Source organism: Rana temporaria, chromosome 2 (genome assembly GCF_905171775.1).
Source record: "Rana temporaria chromosome 2, aRanTem1.1, whole genome shotgun sequence".
Lineage (NCBI taxonomy): Eukaryota > Metazoa > Chordata > Amphibia > Anura > Ranidae > Rana > Rana temporaria.
Genome location: NC_053490.1, coordinates 265932786 through 265958848, shown reverse-complemented (window position 1 = coordinate 265958848; position 26063 = coordinate 265932786). Strand labels below are relative to the sequence as shown.

Here is a 26063-nt window from a genome sequence, read left to right as displayed (position 1 = left end):
CAAATCTACACCAAGCTGGAATTTCTGAAATTGCCAAGAAAAAACTTAAAACTAATGCAGCCTTCCAAAATTTGTAGACATTGTCTAAAATAGTCACTTCTATTCCCATATATACATACATATAAATTGAGATAAAAAATTACAGGCATCACATTTGCAGTTTCAGTTCTAGGTAAGATTGCATTTATAAAATAACGGTGTGCATTGCTTATTACAATATATTCAATTATTGTAGAAGTTCTAAACTTCAGCAAAAGTACTAAAATAGTATCTATTGAATAGATTTAAGCATTTAATTCCATCCCCAAACTATTCTGCAAATCATTAAAAGGAAACGTCTGGCTCCTCACATCAGTGCATTCCAAGAGCCAATTTATAACTGATATTTTACGAGTTGCTCGTTTTGGGTCAGTGGGGTAGATTTACTAAAGTAAACTAGCATGGTAACTTTGCCAAGTGATTGAGATAAAACAGTGTTCATTTAAATCATTTGAGCAAAAATCCTGTTTTTGTTCTCTTGCAAGGGACTGGGCATATAAAACAAACACAGCTTCATCTAATTTACGAAGTTAAGTGAACCTTCACTTTGGTAAGAGAACAGTCTACTCCTACAGCGACACCTAGTTTTTCAGGGATGTTAGCAATAAGTCTACACGTTTGCGTTTAGATTTCCTTATATTATTCACTCATAATTCCATGTACTTGGTCATGTTCATTCTTTCGAAAACTGGTCATAATGTAATATATAGTTTCACTAAAATATTATAATGTACAAACTTTAAACCCAAAAATGCTATACCATTTTTGTTTATAACCTTTTGCTCTTTCTAGAACCAGGACAGAATAAAAAAAAAATATCTTTACAAATACATCTTTAGTAAGCTTAACCACGTAATGACCGAAAGATTTGCCCCCTTAATGACCAGGCCATTTTTTGTGATACGGCACTGCGTCACTTTAACTGACGGTTGCGCAAACGTTGTACCCCAACAAATGTTATCCCAATAGAGCTTTCTTTTGATGGTATTCGATCACCTGTGCAGTTTATTTTTTTGCGCTAAAACAAAAAAAGTTATATATATATTGCATATAAAAAATGTAATTCATCAGTTTAGGCCAATATGCATTATTCTGCATGTTTTTGGGAGAAAAATAAAATAAAAATTGCAATAAGCGTACATTTAGTTTGTGCAAACGTTTTAGTGTCTACAAAATAGGGGATTGATTTATGGCATTTATTATTTTTTTTACTAGTAATGGCAACGATCTGATTTTTAGCAGTATTGCGGTGGACAGATCGGACACTTTTGGGACTATTGACATTTTATACAGCAAAAAATAGCCACTGATCGCTGTATAAATGTCACTGGCAGGGAAGGGGTCAACACTAGGGACAACCAAGGGCTTAAATGTGTTCCCTGGAAGGGGTTTCTAATGGTGGGGGGGGGGGGGGTAGTGTGCTGACTGGGAGGAGAGAGAGATGTCTGTTCTTGAACAGCAGATCTCTCTACTTCCCCATCAGAACGGGGATCTGTTTGTTTAATACACAGATCCCCGTTCTGGCACTGAGGAGCGATCGTGGACAGACATTGCGGCTGCTGGCCACGCACCCCCTATAGTCCTTAAAGCATCTGTCGTACAGCTACCGCGATTCAGGCAGGGGAGTCAACCTGCAGCCGTATAACGACGGCAGCTGGCCAGCAAGTAGTTAAGGAGCAGTTTTCATTTTAAAGGGGAATCAAGTGTTTTCCAGTTAAATAGGTGGTTGATTACCTCAGAATGCAATTCCGTCAATGGCCATCCCATGTAAGGGCACCTGAAGCTGGCGCTCTTTAACTTCCAAGATTTTGTGCAGCTGGCTACCCAGCATGCACATCTAGCGCTCAAGCCTGTGCAATCATCACCCTTTGCGGTGTGTAAAGTTGAAATACCATAAAGCCACAAGCTGAAGATTCCTGTTGACTCCTGAGATTGATGACAATCATATCCAAGGAGTCAATAGGACATTGTAGTGACACAGATCACATAGGCAGACAGATCCAGAAGTGGAGACAGAGGCTCGGTCTGAACATTCACATAGGGCATACTTGTGGAAGAGGGCAAGAGCATCACTCAGCCGAGAACCAATGAGATCGATAGGCCTGTTATCAGTCTAAGCATTTCACTTTTAGGCAATGTATTTTATTTTGTGCTCATTCCAGACAAAAAAAAAAAAAGAAGAGAAAAATCAGAGCAAATTTAAAACACATTACAATAGCTGCCGGTTAGGTCCTCTTAAATTGACTAAATCTACCCTAACCAAACGTTACAATTTCCATGTGGCAAAGCAGTAAATGCTTCATGTACAAGATATAGTTTGGAAAAAATAGTCTTCATTTGCCTCAGACTACTTAAGAGACCATTACCTTTCTTTTCTGCATTCCAGATCATTTAAAATACATGAAGTTCAATCGTAATCTAGAATTTAGGGCTCTTAAGCCACCAAAGATAGCAACTGAAGTTATGCTGGAGTTTTATTGTACAAACAGGTCTAAATCCACTTACAAAACAAATTAAAATCTTGATCAAACCCCTGTTGGTAATGTTAGGTGCAGTGTAAAATGGGGTAGCAACATTTTGTAGTGGAGCTAGATGCAGCATCATGATTATACGCCCAATAATAGTGATCTGTATATTTCAGTTGTAATTCAGCATAATTTTGGCATGCAAACTTACTATTTTGCAGAAATATGTATAAAAAAAATCCTACAGCTTGGGACCCATTTGCATTTGTGGTGTGTTGCCTAAAGGCAGTATATTTAAAATGATTAGGCTGCAACCAAACCAACAATTTCTGGCAGTGCACTACATGCATCAGCAAGGTGCACTGGAGTGCCATTCAGAATAAACCGCACTGCCTTCTGTTACCAGAATAGTGTGATAAAGGACCAAGCCTCTTAAGATTTGGCATTTACAGGTTAAAAAAAAAAACTTTTTTTGCTAGAAAAATTACTTGGAACCCCCAGATATACCATTATTTATTTTTTCAGACACCGTAGAGAATAAAATGGCAGTTGTTGCAGTACTTTGTGTCACACCGTATTTGCACAGCGATCTCACAAGTGCAATTTTTTGGGAAAAAAAAACACACATGATGGCCCAATTTTTTTTAGATCGTGAAAGATAATGTTACGCTGAGTAAATTGGTACCAAACATGTCACACTTAAAAATTGCGCCCACTCGTGGAATGGCGTCAAACTTTGACCCTTAAAAATCTCCATAGGCAATGTTTAAAAATGTCTTCAGGTTACCAGTTTTGAGTTAGGAGTGCTAACGATCGCGGCGATACCTCACATGGTTTGAACACAGTTTTCATATAAGGGCACGACTTGCGTATGCTTTCGCTTCTGCGTACAAGCTTGGCAGAATGGGGCGCTGTAAAAATGATTTCCTTCTTATACATTTAACTATTTTTTTTGTTTTTTTAAAAGACCGTGTAAGAAATAAAGAAAAAAAAAAGCATGACAGGACCTCTTAAAATGTGAGATCTGCGGTCAAAAAGACCTCAGATCTCATATTTCCACTAAAATGCAATAAAAAAAATAAAAAAAGTATTTTTCCCTTTAAGACCATTGGGCGGAAGTGATGTTTGACGTCGCTTCTGCCATCCAATGGGGTGGAGCCCAGTGGGGGGACATCTTTCCCACACTTGGCATCGAGCCTGTGAGGGCAGAGGACCCGATAGTTTCTGCCGCTACCGGTAAGCAGCGGAGATGACCGGAGCGCAGGGGTGGGGTCACCTTCTCGCCCCCGATAAAAGTGTTCTTGTGGTGAATCCGCCGCAGATACCACTTTTATCTGAAAGCCAACTGACCCTGAAGAAGAGGATACTGGGGTTATGGCAGCTAGTTACTGCCATAACCCCCGGTAGTCCCCTTCAAACAGCCGCCGTATAATGACGGCGGGCGGTTGGCAAGAGGTTTTATATGCACAGATCCTTCCCTCCTACACTGTATCTAGGGAAAGCTAGCTAACAGTCAGGGTAGCCAACCTGCACATGCTCAGTTGTGTCTTATGCTGGAGAGAATAATTACTTGTTCCCAGAGATAGCCGGGTCACATGATATTGGTATCACACATGTGGGCGTGTATACAGGCTGAAGTGGAAATCTCCTCCTACTTTAACTTTCATCACTAGAGATACTGCAGTTTATCATGTAAACGTGGTATATAGCTCAGCCAAAAAGATATATAGTGGCAGTATTTTAATGTAGGGTTGCAGAAGAACCATTTTCATATTACTGGGTTTAGTAACAATTTAAGACTACCCATCTTCCATCAACCTCATGTGGAGACATTCTCTTGCAAGTTGCTTTAATCACCAGCCAACCTTTATGTTATCAAGTACAGGCACCCACCCTCTAGAGAGATGATTGAACAGTCAGACACCATGAGCGCATTTAGTGTATTTAAATGAATTCAACCACACCCAATTAAAGTAAATCTTTTGATGGCCAAGTAACTGCTTTTTATAGATCACGTCCTCAACTACGAATGCTGCTGCCATACACGGGCTCTGCATAGTAGGAGAGAGCCCATGCTCCCCTATACTCACAAGCAATATGCGATGAAGAAAGCCTGTCACTTTCCTCCATATGGTAAAAAATAGTGTTTACATTTTTTTTATCTGCATTTACTTATGTCTTTATAAATAAGTGACCACTTAAAATCAATTTGATACATTCCAGACGATCTGAATTTTTTTGTATTAAAACCTGTTCCCAATAACAATTACGCATTCGATTAGAGCCATTTTCTTGACGCAATTCAGACACGAGTCACACTTATCTAGAAAACACACAATGCTCAACATCGCCCTCTGCAGAGCTCAGGTGGAACATTGTGACAGTTGATACCTTTAACATGTACATTAAAATGTATACATGTCAGTCATACATATGTACAATTTTAAAATTATAGGGATCCAACATTATGTATATATACACACACACACATATATAAAAATGTTAACATATATTAACAATTTAAAACCACAACCAGCTAAAAGATTGGAAATCCAAAAAAGCCTACATCTGGAAGGAGAGACTGTGGGGCCCGCTTATATGAAAAATGCAGTCTGAAAACAGGAAACATATTGAAGTGATGGAAAATAAAAACATCAATACAGGCAATGGGTTTGAACACGATATGCAAGAATTATTCAACACACACATATACTTTTTCTATGCTGATGTAATAAAGGATGACCAAGTTTCTTCTGACCTCGAAGACTGCGTCTCATTATAACCCTCTCTGTACTCCTCCTTTTCGGTGTGGTAGAGGGGCCTTCAGCCTGCACACCACTACTCCTAGTTAAGGTCCGTCTTGATTTTTTCACTGCAGGTCCACAGTTGGACTCCTCTAGAGTTCGTTTTAAGGAAGATAACTTTTCCGTTTCAGTTTTTGGACTATTACTGCTTGGCGTTTTAGTGCCCTTTGTACCAACAGCTGAAGAGGGGCCAGGGAAGATATATATAGAAGGGGAGATGTTTGGAGATCCACTGGCCCACTGACTATCTTCAGGGTTTCCAGAATCCCCTAAAGGATGTGAGGGGTTTGCAAGTGCTTTAGATTTGCCTGACTCAGAGCCCCATTTGCTACAACTATCAGAGAAGGCATTTCGGCGAATAAGGGATGGAAGAGGCTCAGATAGAGTAAGTCTCCACCATGGATCATCTTCCAGTATCTAAAATAAACAGACACTCATTAGAAAAAAAAAAAAAAAAAAAGCACACATTAAATCCCAATACTATTATATATCACTTAACTGAACATGTTTTAAAACTATATAGTCAACACTGGTAGTGTGGTTTTGGAAAAGAGTAATTGCTCAGCTCGACTCGGGAGGGGGGGGGGGGGGGACAGAAAAAAAACACAGAAAAACAAAAACAAAGACAACCGTCATTGAGGAAGCACTTTATTTTCTCAATACTGGAATATATATTTTTTTTTTTGCAATGTTTTGTCACAAAAAGTATCTCAAACCATGACGACATTTATTAGTGCAACAATAGGCAACAAGACATAGCTTATGTAGACGCGTGGCCAGTGACCAAATTATTCACAGCATATATAAAAATTGCACATTTTACAAAATACAAATACATTTAATATATTTCCCCCTACAAATCTAGGCATTTTAAAGCAGACCTACAGTCAAAAACGGTTTTACTATGAATACCCAATCATTTATTATGCAATGCCAATTCCCAAATCTGGCAACACATGCTACTACAGAGAAATCATAGAGGCCATCCACTTTCTGCACAGAAAATACACAATCACAGTAGTCCCAACACTGGGAAATAGCCAAAGCAGAACTAAAGTGCTTTTTATATCTAATGCAAGCATTTGGAGAAATTAAATTAAAAATTGTACATACACATTTGTGTGCAAAATTTTGCATTATCTAGACTTCAATTTATCCATATGCCCTCTGCCTGTTCTTAAGCATTTTGGGCGTGAACAAGGTAGCACTTCCACCTAAAGGAAGTGATGCAGTTTGCCCACAGAAATTTTTCTGCAGGTACCATTTCCATTCTTTGTCAGGAAATTGGATATGCGATGGAGTATTAGGGTGGTTAAAGAAAACACCCTGTTTTATTTTCTTTCACCAGACACTTGTAACTTGTTCTTCTAAACGCTACAGTTAATCACATAATGAGGAACAAGGGACATGACTGGGAGCCACATTGTTTTGTGCAGGGATGATCTCTGCCTCCAATGCAAATTTAGGAGCATAACAAAATACATAGAGGGAAATATGGAAAAAAATATTAAGTCTGGGCTGGGCAGCTTGCAGAGCTTATACAAAAAGGTCATATAGAATCAAAAGGAAATGCTGATAGGCCTGCACAGCAGCCGAGTAATCTGAAAAGATACAAGACCAAGTTTTGTATAGAAAAAAAAAAAAAATCCCCCACACACACACACACACACACCACACTTTAGTTCTGCTTTGAAAATACCATTATCAAAAATTAAATACATTTCATATAAAAACAGTTTCATATATCTGTGCAGGTCTCCTCAGAATTATACTTTAACATTGTTTTTTACACACATAAAATTACATTTTTATAATATATATATTAAAAGCACCTTAATAAATAAAATATACACAGGTATTAAATAAATACTGATTAAAAATTAAAGCAGAGTTTCACTCAAAAGTGGAAGCTCCACTTGTTTGCTTCCTCCCCCCTCCGGTGCCACATTTGGAGAACAGTACCTGTCCCCACTTCCGGGAGACCTGGCTGCAGTTAGGTACTTTCTCTGCCACCATGCCAGTTGTAAAGCGCAGCACGATTCACGCATGCACAGTTAAGTGTCAGCAGCTACTGTATTTAGCTGTCAACTTAATTTCTGGAGAGGGGGGGGGGGGGGGCAGCTGGAGCTCCGCTTTGAATACAATACAGCTTAAGTAGCCACCCAGACACATCAAGTTTGTCAACTTCTCCAGCAGCCCCCCCAGCTCACTAAGCCTGGGTTTCACACTATTGCCATTTGTGAACCAGCATGATTCCAGTGTGGGTTCCTGCATTGCATTTCTCCCTCCTAAACAGTTCACACTGCCCTATGCAAACCACTGCGGGTGTCAATACAAAGTTAATGATACCCCCAGATCGGTTTGTAGTGTGAACAGTGAATTTGGCAAAGAATCAGATCCTAATGCAGGGAAAAAAAGGTTCCTGCACCCTTTTCATGCGAATCCAATGCAATTTCATCCATACAAATGTATGGCTGAATTCCCATTGCATGTCATCTGCACAGCAATGTGGTGCAAATCACATGCGATGTCTGTGCTCGTAACAGTGTGAACTCGGCCTCAATGAAATGCCATGCCATCAGGATCAACCCTCTGGTGTCAAAGCATTTTTATGATTTTTCAAAGAGTCTAAGAAAGAATTAAAATAACATTAATTCATATAAATACAGTACTGAATTCTGAGATGAATGTTAAAGGAGTTGTAAAGGAAAAGGTTTTTTCACCTAAATGCCATCTATGCATTAAGGTGAAAAAAACTTAAGTGTATACCGGGCCCCCCCGAGCCCCTGTTTTACTTACCTGACCCCCTGGAAGTCCCGCGCTCGGTCCCGAGATCCTCTTCGCCACTCAGCCTGGCCACCGATTGGCTAGAGCGGATGGATTGAGAGCAGCGCAGCCATTGGCTGGCGCTTCTGTCAATCACATCCAGCGGCGCACCAAGAGGCGGGGCCAAGTGATACAGTGAGCGGCTATGGCGGCTCGCTGTATCACCAGAGTGCGCCCGCAATTACTCACCACAATGCAAGCTCTCTCGCATGACTGTGGTCAGTACTTGCGGGGAGGACCAGAGACAGCCGCCGAGGGACCCCAGAAAACGTGGATCGGGGCCACCCTGTGCAAAACGAACTGCACAGTGGAGGAAAGTATAAAATGTTTGTTATTTTAAAGAAAAAATTTTTTTCCCCCTCAACTAACCCTTTAAAGCAGTGTTAAACCCAAAAGCAAACATATTGCAGTTTATTAATTCTTAGATGTGATGGCTGCATTAGTTACCCTTTTTAGGCTATTTATTCTGCCGATTCAGGCAGGAATTCTGTTTTTCAACAGAAAAGCTCTTGCAGTTACAGGGATGACAATTTAACCACCACACTCCCCCAAATGACATGGTTGCTGTCCAAATCTACCCCATTGCTCCTTCATCCAGAGTAGGGCACGCCAATACAGGAGCTGTGTTACTGGCAAGATCACCAGGAGGGCGCCATCCAATGATTGATAAACTGCAATATATAGTTGAGCGAAAAAGTATTTGCCCCCTTTCTGATTTTTTTTTTGCATAATTTGTCACACTTAAAATGACTATTACACAAAGATAAATACAAAAGAGTAAATACAAAATTACGTTTTTAAAATGATGGTTTCATTTATTAAGGCAAAAAGGCTGTCCAAACCTGCCTGGCATTATGTGAAAAAGTAATTGCCCCCTAAACCCAATAACTGGTTGTGCCACCCTTGGTAGCAACAACTGCAAATCAAAAGTTTGCGATAACTGGCAATGTGTCCTTCACATTGCTGTGAAGCAATTTTGGCCCACTCTTTGGAAAATTGTTTTAATTTGGCCACATTGGAGGGTTTTCCAGGATAACAGCCTGCGTAAGGGGTCACGATACAGCATCTCAATTGTATTTAAGTCCTGGCTTTGACTAGTCCACTCCACATTTGGAGGTGGACTTGCTGTTGTGTTTCGGATCATTGTCCTGCTGCATAACCCAAGTGGACTTGAGGTCACGAACTGATGGCCATACATTCTCCTTTTGGATTTTCTGGTAGAGCTCAGAATTCGTGGTACCATCAATTATGGCAAATTGTCCAGGTCCTGAAGCTGCAAAGCAGCCCCAGACCATCACGCTACCACCACCATGTCCGACTATTGGTATGATGTTTTTGTTATGAAATAACTGTATTCATTTTATGCTAGATATAAATGGGACGCACACCGTCCAAAAAGTTTAACAATTTCAGTCCACAGAATATTTGCCCAAAAGTCTTTCAGGATAATCATTATGTTTTTTGGTAAATGTGAGATGAGCCATTTTGCTCTTCAGTCAGCAGTGGCTTTGGCCTTGAACTCTCCCATGGAAGCCATTTTTACCCAGTCTTTCTTATTGTTGAATCATGAACATCGATCCCATCTTAGGCAAGTCAGGCGTGCAGTTCTTTTTTTTCACAAGAAAAGGCGTGCAGTTCTTTAGATGTTGTTCTGGGTTCTTTTATGACCTCCTGGATGAGTCGTCACGCTCTTGGAGTAATTTTTGTAGGCTGGCCACTCCTGGGAAGGTTCATTACTGTTTAAAGTCATCTCCATTTGTGGATAATGGCTCTCCCCGTGGTTCACTGGAGTGCCAAAGTCTTAGAAATGGCTTTAAAACCCTTCCTAGACAGATACATGTACATAACTTTGTTTCTAATCTGTTCTTGAATTATATTTTTACATTGGGGCATGTGTGTGGCTTTTTGTGATCCATTAGCGTGCTTCACTTTGTCAGACGCTTCTATTTATGCGATTTCTTGATTCAACAGGTCTGGCAAGTGAAATTTAACTCCGCTTTCCAAAAGATTGTGGTTAATCACAGTTCATTCATGATTCAGCATGGGAGGGGGCAATTAGTTATTCACATAGGGCCAGGCGGGTTTGAACAGATTTTTTTTTTTTCTTAAATTAAGTATTTAAAAACTGCATCTTGGATTTACTTGGGTTATCCGTGTGTAATGTTAAAATTTGTTTCATGATCTGAATCATTTAAGTGAGAAATATGCTTTTAAAAAAAAAAAAAAAAAAAAAAAAAAGGTGCAAATACTTTTTCACAAACTGTATTACATTTTTGGTGTTGGGTTTAATAACACTTTAAATAGATCATCATGTCTCTGTAAAGTAGCATTCGATGTAGCTGCATCAAGGTACATATTTAAACCAACATTTCAGAACCCAAAAATTCCATAAAAAAAAAAAAAAAAAAAAAAAAAAAGTGGAAAATGTCATTACCCCTAGGGCGTACAGTTTAATAGATGAATTACACTTCATCCACTAAAGTGTGTAAACATAAAATTACCACACTTCAAATAACTTTCAGGGCCAGTTCATTCCTTTCCGGTTTGGTTTTGCAGCCCATTCACTTAAATGGGCTGAAACATGCACTGGGGCACAGAAAAAGTAGTACAAAAACCCACTACCTTTTCAGAACGTACTGCACCAAACTGCATGGTACCATGCAATTTGGTGGCTGTGACTGCACTGCATTTGCGAGTTGCATTCAGGACTTGTATGCAAATCGTAAGGGCAGCAAACTCACCTGCAGTGCAAAAAAACGCAAGGAATATATCTTTCTCATGACACATTTTGGTGTGAACCAGCCCTAAAATACACTATTCTTTAGAGATCACTTCAGTGTTATATTTGTTCATTTAAAAAACCCAGAGGTTAAAAAGTACCATATTTAGAATATGTAATTATTTATCAAAAGCATAAATACAGGTTTACTTTTCCACTGGAAAAACTAGAGAAATAAAAAAAATAAAAAGTATCTCTACTGTATAAAAAACTGTTCATAATGTGATCAAGCACATGTCGGAAAAAAAAAGTCCTCCCAAAGCAGCATTAAAAAAACTCTGTATTTACCATACTTACAGTAGGGCTGTTACAAGTTTTTATTAATAAATATATAAAAAAAATAGCTTAAAAAGCCAAGTGTCCTTGAGGAAAATCATTTTACACATGTATTACCTTGACTGGAGGTGTGGAACAAGGTGACGTTGACATGAGGTACATGTCCTGGCTATTGTAGTGCGGTCTCTCAGACAAATTTATTATCAGCTCCTCATTAGAACATCTGTGTTTTTCTGAATCAGACGAGATGCAAATGACAATGGCACTTGTGTTGTCTGCTCGCAACATGCGTTGTCGCCACTGTGTCAGTGCCCGATTTACTAGCATTTTTGCACAAGACTGCCCACATTCTCCCTAAAATTCAAATAGATTTGATATTAGAGAAACGCGTTTACCTTACACAAATTTGTACACAGAATACTCAGCTGGACAGGTAAGCTTACTAACCCACATATAGTTGGGCGTTGCTAGGCCTCAAACACCGTGCTCGTGCACTTTGTAAAACATGTTGCATATACTAAAAGTTGCCAGTACCCAGCATCAAATCGCTTTATGATTTTGTTGGAAATGTCAGAAACACCGTGTTCACCGCTTTGATACTATCCATGGATGAGCTCACAGTACCAATGAATTGCGCATCTTGACATCATGTATACTTGTATATGTATACTTTCATGAACTAAAATTTAATTCAGCGGGCGGGGTTGAATGAAAAAAAAATAAATAAATAAATAAAATAAAAACACACCACACCCCCTATTCGGCCTTAAATGCGCCATTGAATCCTGACAGTGGGGAGACACTGCTATCAGAATACAGATCAGCGCTGCAGCCCATTGCCATCAAGCAGCTTTTATCAGACAGGGCAGTTGCTCAGTAAATAGAGTTCTGTTCAACAGCAGTGGCCAGAAATTTAAATTCAGCTGGTCCCTGCTGCACCAGTCAAATTGTGATCCATGAATGGCCAGTTTAAGGGCACAAAAAGTAAATATATGAAGCGATAACGTCTTGGTAGTTAAAGAAATGTTTACTCACAGATGCGCAGGATTTCTCCAGCTCCTGACACAAAGAAACTGAATCCTGTGCGGAGACCATGTTCCAAAGGCCATCACTGCCAATAATGATAAACTTGTGCTTCTGAGGATCAATTGTGTGCACACTTGTATCAGGTTCCGGAGACACCACAAACTCCCCACTGTAGAAATCATAACTCCATAAGTCACCTGAAAATGATAGAACATTAACCATCAGCTTTGCAACGTAAAAACACAAGTACAGCAGCTTATTAGGGGGATAATGTATACATGCCCAGAAAAATGCCCGAGGCTTAAGAAGCCAGCATGTATTCCTTTAATAGCAACAGGACAGAGACTTGCGAGATCAGTTAAGCCCACAATATAAAACAGTTAAACATTTCATATTCCTGATATGCGCTTACTGTACCAAGTACTTTTAAGAAGAAGAAAAAAAGTACACCGTTATTTGTATTGCTTCCTTTGCATGAAATACTGGATGTTCCCGTTTGTCCAGTTGAGAAACCAAGGACTACCCCCTGCACCCAACCACCTCTGTCTACACCCTAACCCTTAGTACTCCAGCTGGTCCACAGTTTCATCCACTGACTTAAAATATGGGCGTCCATCGATTGTCTGTCCACTTTGACAGGTTCCTGGCGGGATAGCCCAAATGCCTGAGCTTGTCTCTACAAGCCACAAATACAACCATCACAAGCAATGTCCCAAACACTGCCATGAGCACCATTACAAGTACTGTTACAATACATTTTTACCAGCCAAAACATGCACGCATACAAGCAACATGTCACATGCCTTCCCAGAATGTCATTACAGGAAGGCATTCAATTTATTTAGCCCAAAACGGCCTGTTGCATTAGTAACAAAGATTAATTTGGCTTTCTATAATGAAAATCTTCCCATGATGCCCCAATATTGAGGATTTTCAATCCCATAACTTTAACATCCCCATTAGGTCTCTTGAATAGGATTAAACCAGGGTTTGACAAATTTGCTTGGAATTTAGGAGCCAGCTAAAAAAGTTAGGAGCCAGAAAACACGAGGAGGACCCGCCAAGCAAGGAGGACCCGCCAAGCAAGGAGGACCCGCCAAGCAAGGAGGACCCGCCAAGCAAGGAGGACCCGCCAAGCAAGGAGGACCCGCCAAGCAAGGAGGACCCGCCAAGCAAGGAGGACCCGCCAAGCAAGGAGGACCCGCCAAGCAAGGAGGACCCGCTCGATCACACAGCGGGGTGGCATCGCTGGATCCAGGGACAAGGTGAGTAACTTGTGTGTGAATCCAGCGAAAAGGTAAGCCGCGCCGCTGCACACTCTGCATGTCCACCCGAGGGCTCCTGCGTTAATCGCGCGACAAAAATATTGACGGCGTTAACATGGGTTTGCGTTAACGCCGTTAATATCGCGTTTAACGCACAGCCCTAATATATATATATGAGAGAGAGAATATAAGATTTCCTATAATCTGTGCCCAGTCTTGCCACACAGTTAATCCAGCTCTGAGCAATCCTCTTATTGTTCAGTGAAAATAAAAGGACTTGCAGAGAAAAACCTGTCTAAATAAAAAGTCCTTTCCGCCCTCCTTGCTTTGAGTGACAGGTTATTTACATATCTCGTGCACTAGCTTGGACACATGCACAGCCTCTGTATAAAGTTCCCAATTCACATCCCCCTCCCCAAGCTCTCCCAGGATTGGCTGCCTGTCCTGGATGTTTATCATAATAAGGGGTGTGATCCACAGTTCAGTACGACGAGGAAATGTATGGTGCAGTGAACAGCCAGCAGAATATACATAGACAAGTGATTAGGGGAGATGTACTGTATTTATTTTTTCCTGAAACTTCCCTCTTAAAGTTAGGGTGCGTGTTATACACCGATAAATACGGTATATAGTCAGAGCTGGGCAGAGTAGAAGCTTGAGTGATCATCTTATTATATTGCAGTGTGTGTGTGTGTGTGTGTGTGTGTGTCTGAGGTCACCTGATCTCCAATCCTGGGAGAACTGGAGGGGAGAGGAGCAGAGGGGGGGGGGGGGGGGGGTGCGAATTGGGAACTTTTTACAGAGGCTGTGCATGTGTCCAAGCTAGTGCACAAGATATGTAAATAACCCGTCACTCGAAGCAAGGAGGGCGGAAAGGACTTTTTATTTAGACAGGTTTTTCTCTGCAAGTCCTTTTATTTTCACTGAATAAAAGAGGATTGCTGAGAGCTGGATTAACGGTGTGGCAAGACTGGGCACAGATAAGAAATCGTATTCTCTACATTGTGACATCAAAAATAAATAAATCATTTTTGGGTTTACATCCACTTTAAAGCGGAGGTTCACCGTTAGAGAGCACATTTCCCCCATTAGATTAATGCTCGTTTTGTCTAGGGGAATCGGCTATTGGTTTTAAAATATGATCCGTACTTACCCGTTTACGAGATGCATCCTCTCCGTCGCTTCCGGGTATGGGCTGCGGGAATGGGCGTTCCTTCTTGATTGACAGTCTTCCGAGAGGCTTCCGACGGTCGCATCCTTCGCGTCACGATTTTCCGAAAGAAGCCGAACGTATACTGCAGGCGCAGTATAGAGCCGCACCGACGTTCGGCTTCTTTCGGCTACGAGTGACGCGATGGATGCGACCGTCGGAAGCCTCTCGGAAGACTGTCAATCAAGAAGGAACGCCCGCTCCCGAAGACCCATACCCGGAAGCGACGGAGAGGATGCAGCTCGAAAACGGGTAAGTACTGCTCATATTTTAATACAAATAGCCGATTCCCCTAGACCGAACGAGCAGGAAGCTAAGGGGAGAAATTTTTTTTTTTTACAAATGGGTGAACTCCCGCTTTAAGAAAACCATCCAAGCCCGACTAAACTTTGCACAAACGCATCTGAATTCTACCAAAAACACATGAGAAAATGTTTTATGGCCTGGTGAAACCAAGGTTGAACTTTTTGGCCATAATTCCAAAAGAGATGTTTGGCGCAAAAACTGCACAAAACCAAAAGAACATCATACCCACTGTGAAGCATGGTGGTGGCAGCATCATGCTTTGGAGAAGTTTTTCTTCATCTGGAACAGGGGCCTTAATCAAGGTAGAGGAAATTATGAACAGTTTTAAATACCAGTCAATATTGGCACAAAACCTTCAGGCTTCTGCTAGAAAGCTGAACATAAAGAGGAACTTCATCTTTCAGCTTACATACAAAGGAATGGCTTCACCAGAAGAAGAAGAAGAAGAAGAAGATTACAAGTTTTGGAATGGCCCAGCTGAAGCCCTGAATCTGATTACAAATCTGTGGGGTGATCTGAAGAGGGCTGTGCACAGGAAGGAAATGCACTCGCAATCTGACGATTTGGAGTTTTTTTTTTGCAAAGAAGAGTGGGCAAATATTGCAAAGTCAAGATGTGCCATGTTGATAGACTCCTGCCCCAAAAGACTGAGTGCTTTAATAACAAATACAAAAGGGTGCTTCAAAAAAGTATTAGTAGTTTAAGGGTGTGCACATTTATGCAACCATATGTTATTTTTTAGGTAGAGGGAAGAAAAAAACTATCAATTTGTTCAACTGAGTTGTACAGTTTATAGGCCACAAAAAAAAAAAAAAAAAAAAAAAAAAAAAAAAAAGTGGACAAAGTTCTGGAATGATTTATATATATTTTTTTTGTTAAATAAAGGAATTAACAGGGGTGTGTAGACTATATATCCAATGTATTCTGGATTATCAGATGGCTCATATGATGTTTCCAAAACACAACATAAGCAATAAGATTGTAGATATAGATATATATATTAAATAAAGTAGTGACACTACAGTTATAACTGAGGATAGCATGCATAGAAGAATTTGTTTCCAGTAGTGGCGGCTGGTGCTCAACGTTTTTTCTGCCCCATCAAATGCACCATCTTGGTGGTGGGTCAGGCAGCGTGTGCTGGCAGCGAGCTGTGGGACTTGGTGTGGGTAAGACAACAGCTTCTGTTCCCGTGCCTCTTTCTTTCTGCTAGGCATCCAATAAGGATGCCTGTGCCTTCAGCCAATCAGGTGACGCGTATTAGAAGCGCGTTTACCGATTGGCAGATCCATTTTACATATGGGGGCGGCGCCTGTAATTAACAGCCCACCACTGGTTTCCAGTGTGCACTAGAATATAGTGCACACTGGACCCCAAAGCACCATGTCCCCATGTTGATGGGGACAAGGGCCTCATCCCCACAAGCCTTGCCCAGTGGTTGTGGGGGGTTTGCGGGTGGCTTATCGGAATCTGGAAGCCCCCTTAAAGGGGTGGTTCCCCCGAAATTCATTTTTTTTTTTTTTTTAAATCCCTTCTCCCGCTTAGTACATGTACGATAATGTACTCACCCGTCCCAGGAATCTAGGCGCCAGCATTCTTAATTCATCAGAAAGTAAACTTTATAAAATACAGCGATGGACGTTTCCATCTTAGCTCCTGGCATTCTGAAGCCCTATGCTCGAAAGAAATACACGCCCAGCCCCACTCAGACAAACCAGGAAGTGCCTGCTTCACAGACCATAAAGAAAAGGTAAACAAACGTTTTAAAAATTTTTGTTTGGCGAACGGTTTTTAGGCTAACTATGCCCTTGTGTTTAAGGTTAAGTTGTTAGATAGGTGGAACCTCCACTTTAACAAGGGGACCCCAGATCCCGCCCCCCTATGTGAATTGGTAACGGGGTACATTGTATCCTTACCATTTCCGGTAAGTTCTGGTGCGAACCGAACTGGGGGGTGTTGGGCTCATCCTTATTTATAATGCAATTCTAACGTTTTGCAAAAATCTAAAAGATAGTTATTTTCAAAATTTTTGGTATGCTCCTTCATATAGCAGAAAAATAAAATGTTAAAAAATAAAGCGACCACCACCAAAAGAAAGCTTGGTCTCAAAAACAAACTGATACAATTTGGGTACAGTGTTGCATGACTGAGTAATTGTCATTTAAAAGAGCAACAGCGATAAAATCTAAAAATTGGCCAGGGTAGGAAGTGTTGTGAAAGTGTCCAGTATTGAACTGGTTTAAACACACACAAACCACAATAGTTTAAAACTAGCTTAATTTAAAATCTAAATTTTTTGTGCATATGCGTTTATACTCCGTTTAGAAGAAATGTGTTTCACTGCATGTGGTGTTAACGAGCCGTTAGTGCCACTGTGGCCTTCGAGTGCACATCCAGTATGTAGCACCCATGTTCGTTACTATGCAAAAGCAGTAAAATGGATGTAGCAGATCTGTTACAGCTAATATTTCCAAGAAATCTCGAGGTAGCCATAGATCTTACAACTAGATTGTGCACTCTGCTAAGTTTATGCATCTTTAACTGCTCGGTTTTTATTTTTTACCTATTCTAGATTTTAAGAACTGGCACATCATTTATATATATGAAGTTCTGGCACACTTTTAGATGAGGCACATAGGGACTAAAATTCTAAAAAGTCACCAAAAAAATTCAAAATAAACTGACCCTCTATAACTTTCTCCACACACCATATTTTAAATGAGAAAGGGGGAGGGGAAATCCACTCATCTTCAGTTAATTAAACTTTCAGCAAACAGGACAAGGTTAGCTTGGCAAATGTAAAGAGGAACACTGGAGTTTCACACGCTGGCCAACAATAAGGGCACATTCAGACAACACCGAGACCCATCCTAGGTGCTCCGCCGCTTTTTGCTGCGCATGCATCCACCTCAGAGCTGCATACAGTCAGGCTGTAGAAGTGGATGCAGAGGCAGCAGCTGAATGGACACAGTCACACGTCCAATTTGACATGCAGGGTAGGAGCAAGGGCATGACGCAGACACATTTTGCCAATCCCCTTCTATGGGCTGCCTGCATGCAAGTGGATGCATGTGCAGCAAAAAGTGGCTCAGTACAGAGGACGAGTCTTAACACCGTTTGAATGAACCCCCAAATATGAAACTGCATGTTTTAGCCCTGAACATAAAAAAATTATATGAGAACGCCAATATTTTCTTGAAATGCAACTGTAAAATGTCAGAAACCGCCAGCATGTTGTACTTTTTGTTGCCACTCACAAAACAGCGTTAACCACTTAAGCGCCGGATCATTTTGTTGCGATTCGGCACTGCGTCGCTTTAACTGACAATTGCGTGGTCTTGCAACGTGGCTCCCAAACAAAATTTATGTCCCTTTTTCTCCACAAATAGAGCTTTCTTTTGGTGGCATTTGATCACCTCTGGGGTTTTTATTTTTGGTGCTATAAACAAAAATAGAGCGACAATTTCGAAAAAAAAAAAAAATTTGTGTATGTATGTATGTATATATATATATATATATATATATATATATATATATATATATACACACACACATATATATACACACATACACACACACACACACACACACACATATACATTACACACACACACAATTTATTTATTTTTTTACTTTTTGCTATAATAAAAAAAATACACTTTTTTCCTCAGTTTTGGCTGATGTGTATTCTTCTACATACTTTTGGTAAAAAAATAATAAAATTGCAATAAGCGTTTATTGATTGGTTTGCGCAAAAGTTATAGCTTCTACAAAAATAGGGGATAGTTTTATGGCTTTTTTTTTTTTTTTACTAGTAATGACGGCGATCAGCGATTTTTATCTTGACTGCGACATTATGGCAGACACATCGGACACTTGACATCATTGTCATTTTTACAGCGATCAGTGCTATAAAATTGCACCGATTACTGTGAAAATGACACTGGCAGTGAAGGGGTTAACCTGTAGGGGGCGCTGAAGGGGTTAAGTGTGACCTAAGAGAGCGATGCTTACTTAGCGGCGTCACTGATAGTCGTTCCCTATGACAGGGAAGACGATCAGTGACACTGTCGCTAGGAAGAACGGGGAAAGGTTTGTTAACACTTACCTCTCCCCATTCTCCAGCTCAGTGACCCAATCGCGGGACACCGGCGGCGATCAGGTCTCGCAGCTCACGACCGGGTCGCGTGTGCTCCGTGGCTGGGCTCTTAAAGGTGCTTATGCCCAGCCGTGCCGCTCTGCCGACGTACATTGTCGTTAGGCGGTCCTTAAGTGGTTAATGTGTGGAAGAAGAAAAAAACACCATGTAGAGCTGCACGATTAATCGATAGAGATTGCGATTCTACTCTCCTCCCGGCCTTTAACACAGCATTTTCTCGATTCCGTGCAGTTTTTTGCTCAAGATAAACATTGTAACATTTCCTTCTTTCAGCTCAAAGGAATGAACTTTGGTCTGTAGATGAGGGCAATGTAACCACTTAAAGACCAACATTTTCTGACACCTGTTGCTTACAAAAGTTCAAAATCTGTATGTTTTAGCTAGAAAATTACTAGAAATTTTTATGTCACACTATTTGCGCAGCTTTCTTTCAAAAACGCAATATTTTTGGAATAAAATACACCTTTAGTTTTTTTGTTTGTTTTTAATTCACTTAAGTCGTGGACCATTTGGCTGGCCAAAGACCAGGCCACTTTTTGCAATTCGGGACTGCGTCGCTTTAACTGACAATTGCTCGGTCGTGCCACGTGGCTCCCAAACAAAATTGACGTCCTCCTCCCCCCACAAATAGAGCTTTTTGGTGGTATTTGATCACCTCTGGGGTTTTTATTTTTTGCGCTATAAACAAAAATACAGCGACAATTTTCAAAGGAAAAAAAAGTAATTTTTTACTTTTTTGCTATAATAAATATCCCCAAAAAAGATCCATCAGTTTTCAGTGTGATCGACTGGAATTCTTTCCCAGCTGGTCACCCCGTTAAGAGTATTGCATGCATGCACTTTATGATGCAGTCGTATTTTTAATATAGACAACGTTGTCTTATTAATTTTATTGTGTTGGGTGATGGTGACGGGTTCCGAGTGCCTGCTGGTATTTATGCAATTGCTATTTATATATTATTCTACCAATACATTTCCATTATTCATGCGGCATGGTCCACCCGTGGTTTCTTTATCCGGGGGGGTCTCTTTATATTCTCCCCGGTGGGTTTGTTTTTGGATCAGTGACATGTCACTAGGAAGAGAAAGGGGAGATGTCGCGGTACATGGCGGACATCGAGTCCGGTGTGTGCCCAGTCGTGCCATTCTGTCGACGTATAAGTGTGTGCGGCGGTCGGCAAGTGGTTAAACAGTAAAGTTAGCCCAATCATTTTGTACAACGTAAAAGATACCATGAGAATCGTGATCTTTATTCCAAGCAAAATAAATAAAATAAAAATCGTGGTCCTCATTTTAGCAAAAATTGTACAGCTCTAACTCCATACAATCAAACCAGTGTTAAAAAAAAAAAAAAATATATGTTTTTATTTTTTGTATTAATGGACTGTGCAACATATATTTAACAGGTTATTATAAGTGGGGGGGGGGGGGCAAGAATGTGGAAGAACAGTAGAGAAAACCATCTATGCAATATATATATGATTTAGAGCTGAATGCTTACCAAGGGCACGAGCCACAGCCAGGAAAGGAATCTGGTCAATTATTGTACTTCTCCTTACAGGACCATTGTGTGTTAAACGGGGTCTTTTCCAAACCACTCTATTTACTCCAGATTTATTAATAACACTAGAAAAAAAAAAAATACATTCACTTAAAAATTAAAAGCATTAGGTACATTTTATACTACAGAAGCCTGGAAAGCATTGAACCTGGCAGCTAGAGCTGAACAGATTGATACACGTTGCACCCTAAATTTTGCAGCCGCAGTAAAAGGAGCTGAAACTCCGAGTGCATACCCCACCCTGTTCCAGTGTGCCCCCGTCACCCTCACTACAGCCCCTGAGACCTCAACTACAGCTCTTGACACCCCCACTACAGTCCCTGACCCCCCACTACACCCTAAAAGTGAAAAAGGGTATTTTTTCACTTTAAGTACATTTTCGTTTTACATACATGCTCTGGTCCCGTTGTGTACTTAAAAGTGGGGTATGCCTGTACCATGTTCAAGGGCAGGTTTACATAGGGTAAACATTAGGGAAGGTTTTATTTTTTTATAAAGAAGTGGAACTCAAGCAGACTGTTGCCTATCATTTTATTTTTTCTCAACTGTTTGCCAAACCTTTACCCTTACACTTGATAGTTGTAAGTAAAAGCATTCTGCAATACGACCTCTCTTGTTAACGGTTTTTATTATTAAACACTTGTCTACCAGCATCCTTTATAAACAGCAGCTGGCTGCAAGGAATGTTAAACTTATTTGTGGCTGTTACAGCATCCAGGAGCATGTTTAACTTTAAGCCTGTGCACGGTCTGCTTTCTAGTGTTAGTGCTTTGAACGGCTAGAAAGCCATGCATTGAGACTCTGTGCAAAAATAGACTTAAATAAATATTGTCTGAAATTTCAGATTAGTGTCCCCAAACTCAAATGGCTGAGATTTGCCATTTTACAGAAAACAGCCAGAAGTATTTTATTGTGCCCAAGCGCTACCCTGAAATATACATTTTACCTGGTTATATTAAGAGGAAGAATAGATACATCTCCCAAGATGCATCTGGAAGGCAGAGCTGGCCAGGATGAACAAACATACCCACCTTTCTAAAACACTTTTTTTTTACTCTTGTGGTATCACCAATGAACAGTGCACAGTTTATGTTTAAACCAAGTCTGCTTTAGTGCAATCTTTCATAGGCATAATTGTAAACTTTAGATCTGGGTATACAAAAAAAAAAAAAAAGGGAAGGACACAGGACATGCATTCTTAGATCGTGGTTATATGCTGCTACCTTTAGGTGATTGGACATGGCCTTACTGAAGCTCACTTCAGCAGAGGCCACAGATCCACCTAGTAAGACTATGATAAAGTATGACTTGACAACCAGGTGATGGCCTTGCAAACCTGCAAGACAGATTTTTGATAATGCCCAAGAAACAAAGCACAGATCTGTTGGAGTAGGCCGACAGGCAAGAGGGGGGGCAAACTTTTCCCTAGAAGTCATCAATACTCAATTTTTTCTGAATTTGCTGCAGCTAGGTAGACCATTTGCTCTGACCACATCAAGGCAGTGGAGTGAAATCTTGACATGCTTCTGGGCATGACATAGGAAGGGAGGTTAAAGAAATGCCACCTTTAGGAGGAAAGACTGTCTCAGGACCACCTTTGTTTATACAAGAAAAGGCTCTTTGCAAGAACAACCAACTCAGAATTACTACACACAAGCCAAATGTCGGGCAGCATCGGCCAGTGTGTAATGAGTCTGTCCACCAGAAGCAGAAGAGGTATGACTGAAAAAGTCAGGCGACCGTCTCCCAGTTGGCTGTCTTTGTCAAAACACACAAAAGAACAGCAGGGGAGATCGCTGTACGAACGTCCATTTTTTTTTTTTTGTTCATCCATGCAGAGTTGATAGAAAAGTCAAGTTAGGCTTACCGGTAACTTGTTTTCCATGAGTCTTTCAGGACAGCACCTTGAGAGCGTGGCTCCACCCACTTGACAGGAAACACACCTCCAAACTTCTTAAAAGGGAGGCTCCTTCCACTTAGTAGTAGAGAAACCTCCGGCCCAAGCTGGAACACATAATCAGAGTATGGTTAGTTACAGCATAATTATTCAAAACATTAAGGGCGGGTTGCTGCTGTCCTGAAAGACTCATGGAAAACAAGTTACCGGTAAGCCTAACTTGACTTTTACCTTATCGTCTTTCAGGACAGCACCTTGAGAGGATAACAGAGACTTACCCACTTAGGGAGGGACCACAGCCTGTAAGACCTTTCTGCCAAAAGCCTGATCGCTTGCTGACAGAAGATCCAGTCTATAATGACGGACAAACGTAAGGTAACTTGACCACGTAGGCACCTTGCAGATCTGATCTGGGGTGGCACCAGCTATTTCTGCCCATGTAGTGGCCTGAGCTTTAGTAGAGTGTGCTTTAATTCCTAATGGGGGAGATAGCCCTGCTTGGGAGTAGGCTTCCAGAATAGCGGTTCTTAGCCATCTAGCAATTGACCCCTTAGATGCTTGGTGGCCCTTCTTTTTCCCTGAAAACAGTATGAACAAGGAGTCTGAAGATCGAAAATCCTTGGTCACTTCAAGGTAATGTAGTAAGGTTCTTCTTACATCCAACATGTGAAATTGGCGTTCCTTCTCCCCTGATGGATTAGAGCAGAAGGTTGGAATGACAATTTCCTGCACCCTATTGAGGGCTGAGGCCACTTTTGGTAGAAATGCTGGGTCAGTCTTTAGTACAACCCTGACCGTATAGACAGATAAGAAGGGTTTCTTTATTGACAGGATGTGTAGTTCGCCGATTCTTCTGGCTGTCGTAACTGCCACTAAGAACACCATCTTGAGAGTAAGGTACTTCAGAGAAACGTCTTATAATGGTTCAAAGGGTTCTTTAGATAATGACTGAAGAACTACTGACAAATCCCAACTGGGGAAGTGTCGCACGGGAGCTGGTCTAGACCTAGAAAGTGCCCTGAAAAATCTTGCCACTAAAGGCTCTGAAGATATAGGCTTTTCCAGAAAGACTCCCAATGCAGCCATCTGCACTTTTAGTGTACTGATTGACAGACCTTTTTCTGCTCCATTCTGAGGGAATTCCAACACTGACACTAGATTTTTTTACCACTCTATTTGACGAGTGACACCAGGAGTTGTTGACCTTCCAGTATTTACCATAGATCTTTCTGGTAACCAGTTTTCTACTGGAAAGTAAGGTAGTCACAAGTGGTCGAGACAGACCTTTTCGTCTCAATAACTGCCCCTCAGATACCACGCCGTGAGGCTTAGACAGGCCACCTCCGGGTGGCATATCGGACCCTGCAGAAGTAAGTCCTGCCAGAGCGGCAGCCGCCAGTGCGGCCTGACCGCCATTCAAAGAATGGTGGTAAACCAGGCTCTTTTTGGCCAGAATGGAGTAATTAGAATTATTTCCACCTTCTCCTTCTGGATCTTCCTCAGTACCAACGGGATTAGTTGAAACGGAGGGAAGGCGTAAGCCAGCTGGAATTTCCAAGGCTGTATTAACGCATTTGTTCCTTGGGAACTGTAGTTTCTGTGAATGGAGAAAACAGGAAGTTGCGTATTTTTTTCTGATGCAAATAGGTCTATTTGTGGTTGGCCCCAGGTACGGGTGATCAACGTGAAGACTTCCGGATTTAGGGTCCATTCTGCTTACTGAATCCGTTTTCTGCTTAGAAAATCTGCCACTATGTTCAAAGTGCATTTGAGGTGGACCGCTGATAAGGACGTGATTTTCTGCCCATTTTAGGATGGTTAAGGCGAGAAGCTGAAGTGACCTGCTTCTTGTGCCTCCTTGCCTGTTTAAGTAGGCTATAGTAGTGGCATTGTCCGAGAATACTTGAACATGGGCACCTTGAAGGTCTGCGGAGAAGGCATCCAAAGCTAAGGCTACTGCTCTTAGTTATCTCCAGTTGGAGGACTTTTCTGCTTCTGACCGGGACCAAACCCCCTGAGCATAGTTTTCACCCAGGTGTGCCCCCCATCCCCATAGGCTGGTGTCTGTTACCACTTTTTCGATTTGGAATGACCATAACAGGCCTGCTGAAAGGTTTGCCAGATTTCTTCACCACCACAGCGACAGTTTTACCCTGGTGGGGATTTTCACCTTTTCCTCCAGAGATTCTGTCCTGCGATCCCAAATTTTCAGAAGGAAACTCTGAAGCGGCTGAAGTGAAGCCTGCCCACTGCACCGCTGGCATAGATGAGGTAAGGGTTCCCAGAGCTGACATTACTTGTCTGATTGATAGCTCTTGGTTTGTCTGTAAGGAGGCTACAACCCTTAGCATCTTTAGTTTTTTGTCTTCTGGGAGAAAAACTTTGCTCCACTGAGCTTATATGATACCCAATGCTTCTAGATGACTGCGAGCTCTCTCGAGATCCTCCAACGATTTTGCCCTGGAGGGGGCAAAGAAAAGCAGGTCGTCCAGGTATGGAATTACCGCTACCCCCTGTAAGCGAAGGGGAGCTAGGGCTTCTGCAATGACCTTTGTAAATATTCTCGGAGCCGAGGAAAGGCCAAAGGGGAGGGCTTTGAATTGGAGATGCACAACCTCTTTTCCCATGTTTACCGCCAGCCTTTTAAATTTTGGGGATTGGGGGGCTATGGGGATATGCAGATAGGCATCTCGCAGGTCAATTGATGCCATAAAGCAATCTTTTGTCAAAAGCTTTGACCGTGAAGATTGAATCCATAAAGACTTTTTTGTATAGGACCGATCTGTTCAATGGCTTCAGGTTGAGAATGAGTCTGAAACTTCGATGGCTTTTTTACCATGAATACATGGGAATAAAACCCTTGATAAAGCTCCCCCTCTGGTACTAGAGTTACAACCCCCTGGTTCATCAGATCCTTCAAAAGGTTTTTCATTGCTAGGGATTTGACTATATCTCTTGGTAGATTTGTGAATAGATACCTCTCTGGGGGAGGGTCCGCGAACTCTATTCTGTAACCTTGAGACAGCATAGAGAGAATATAGTGATTCTCTGTAATGCTTGCCCAAAAAAGGGAGAAAACGCTGAAGTCTTCCCCCTACCTGCTACCGGTTGTCATTGCGTTTTGCTGGTGGCCGCAGGAGGATGGAAAAGGACATTACTTTTGCCTTTTCCCTTTCCTGACCAACCTTTCTTCCTCTCTTGAGGCTTACTTTGTTGTTGAGCCTTTTGAGGACAAAAAAAAAAAAATTCTGCCTGACTGATTTTTCTTTTTGACAAGGAAAGATTTTTTTCTTGTCTGCAGTTTTATCAAGCACTGCATCTAAATCTGGCCCAAACCATAAATCCCCCTGAAAAGGTACTCCACAGTTTGTTTTTAGATGCTGTGTCCCCTGGCCAAGTCTTTAACCACAGCGCCCTCCTAACCGAATTAGTAAGGGCCACGGACCTTGC

At 41.3% G+C, this 26063-nt stretch overlaps 1 protein-coding gene across 1 annotated transcript in view; it reads right to left on the bottom strand.

Annotated features, from left to right (window-relative positions):
* Positions 1 to 3567: 3567 nt before the first annotated feature.
* The window catches only part of PPM1D (protein phosphatase, Mg2+/Mn2+ dependent 1D), a 51679-nt gene continuing 29183 nt past the window's right edge, over positions 3568 to 26063 (bottom strand). Inside the window, exons 3-6 of the mRNA XM_040336913.1 lie at positions 20657 to 20781; positions 12225 to 12412; positions 11307 to 11543; positions 3568 to 5725 (exon numbers count right to left, since the gene is read on the bottom strand). Coding sequence (XP_040192847.1) covers positions 5201 to 5725; positions 11307 to 11543; positions 12225 to 12412; positions 20657 to 20781 — 1075 coding nt within the window. The 3' untranslated portion in view covers positions 3568 to 5200. The remainder of the gene's footprint in view (positions 5726 to 11306; positions 11544 to 12224; positions 12413 to 20656; positions 20782 to 26063) is intronic.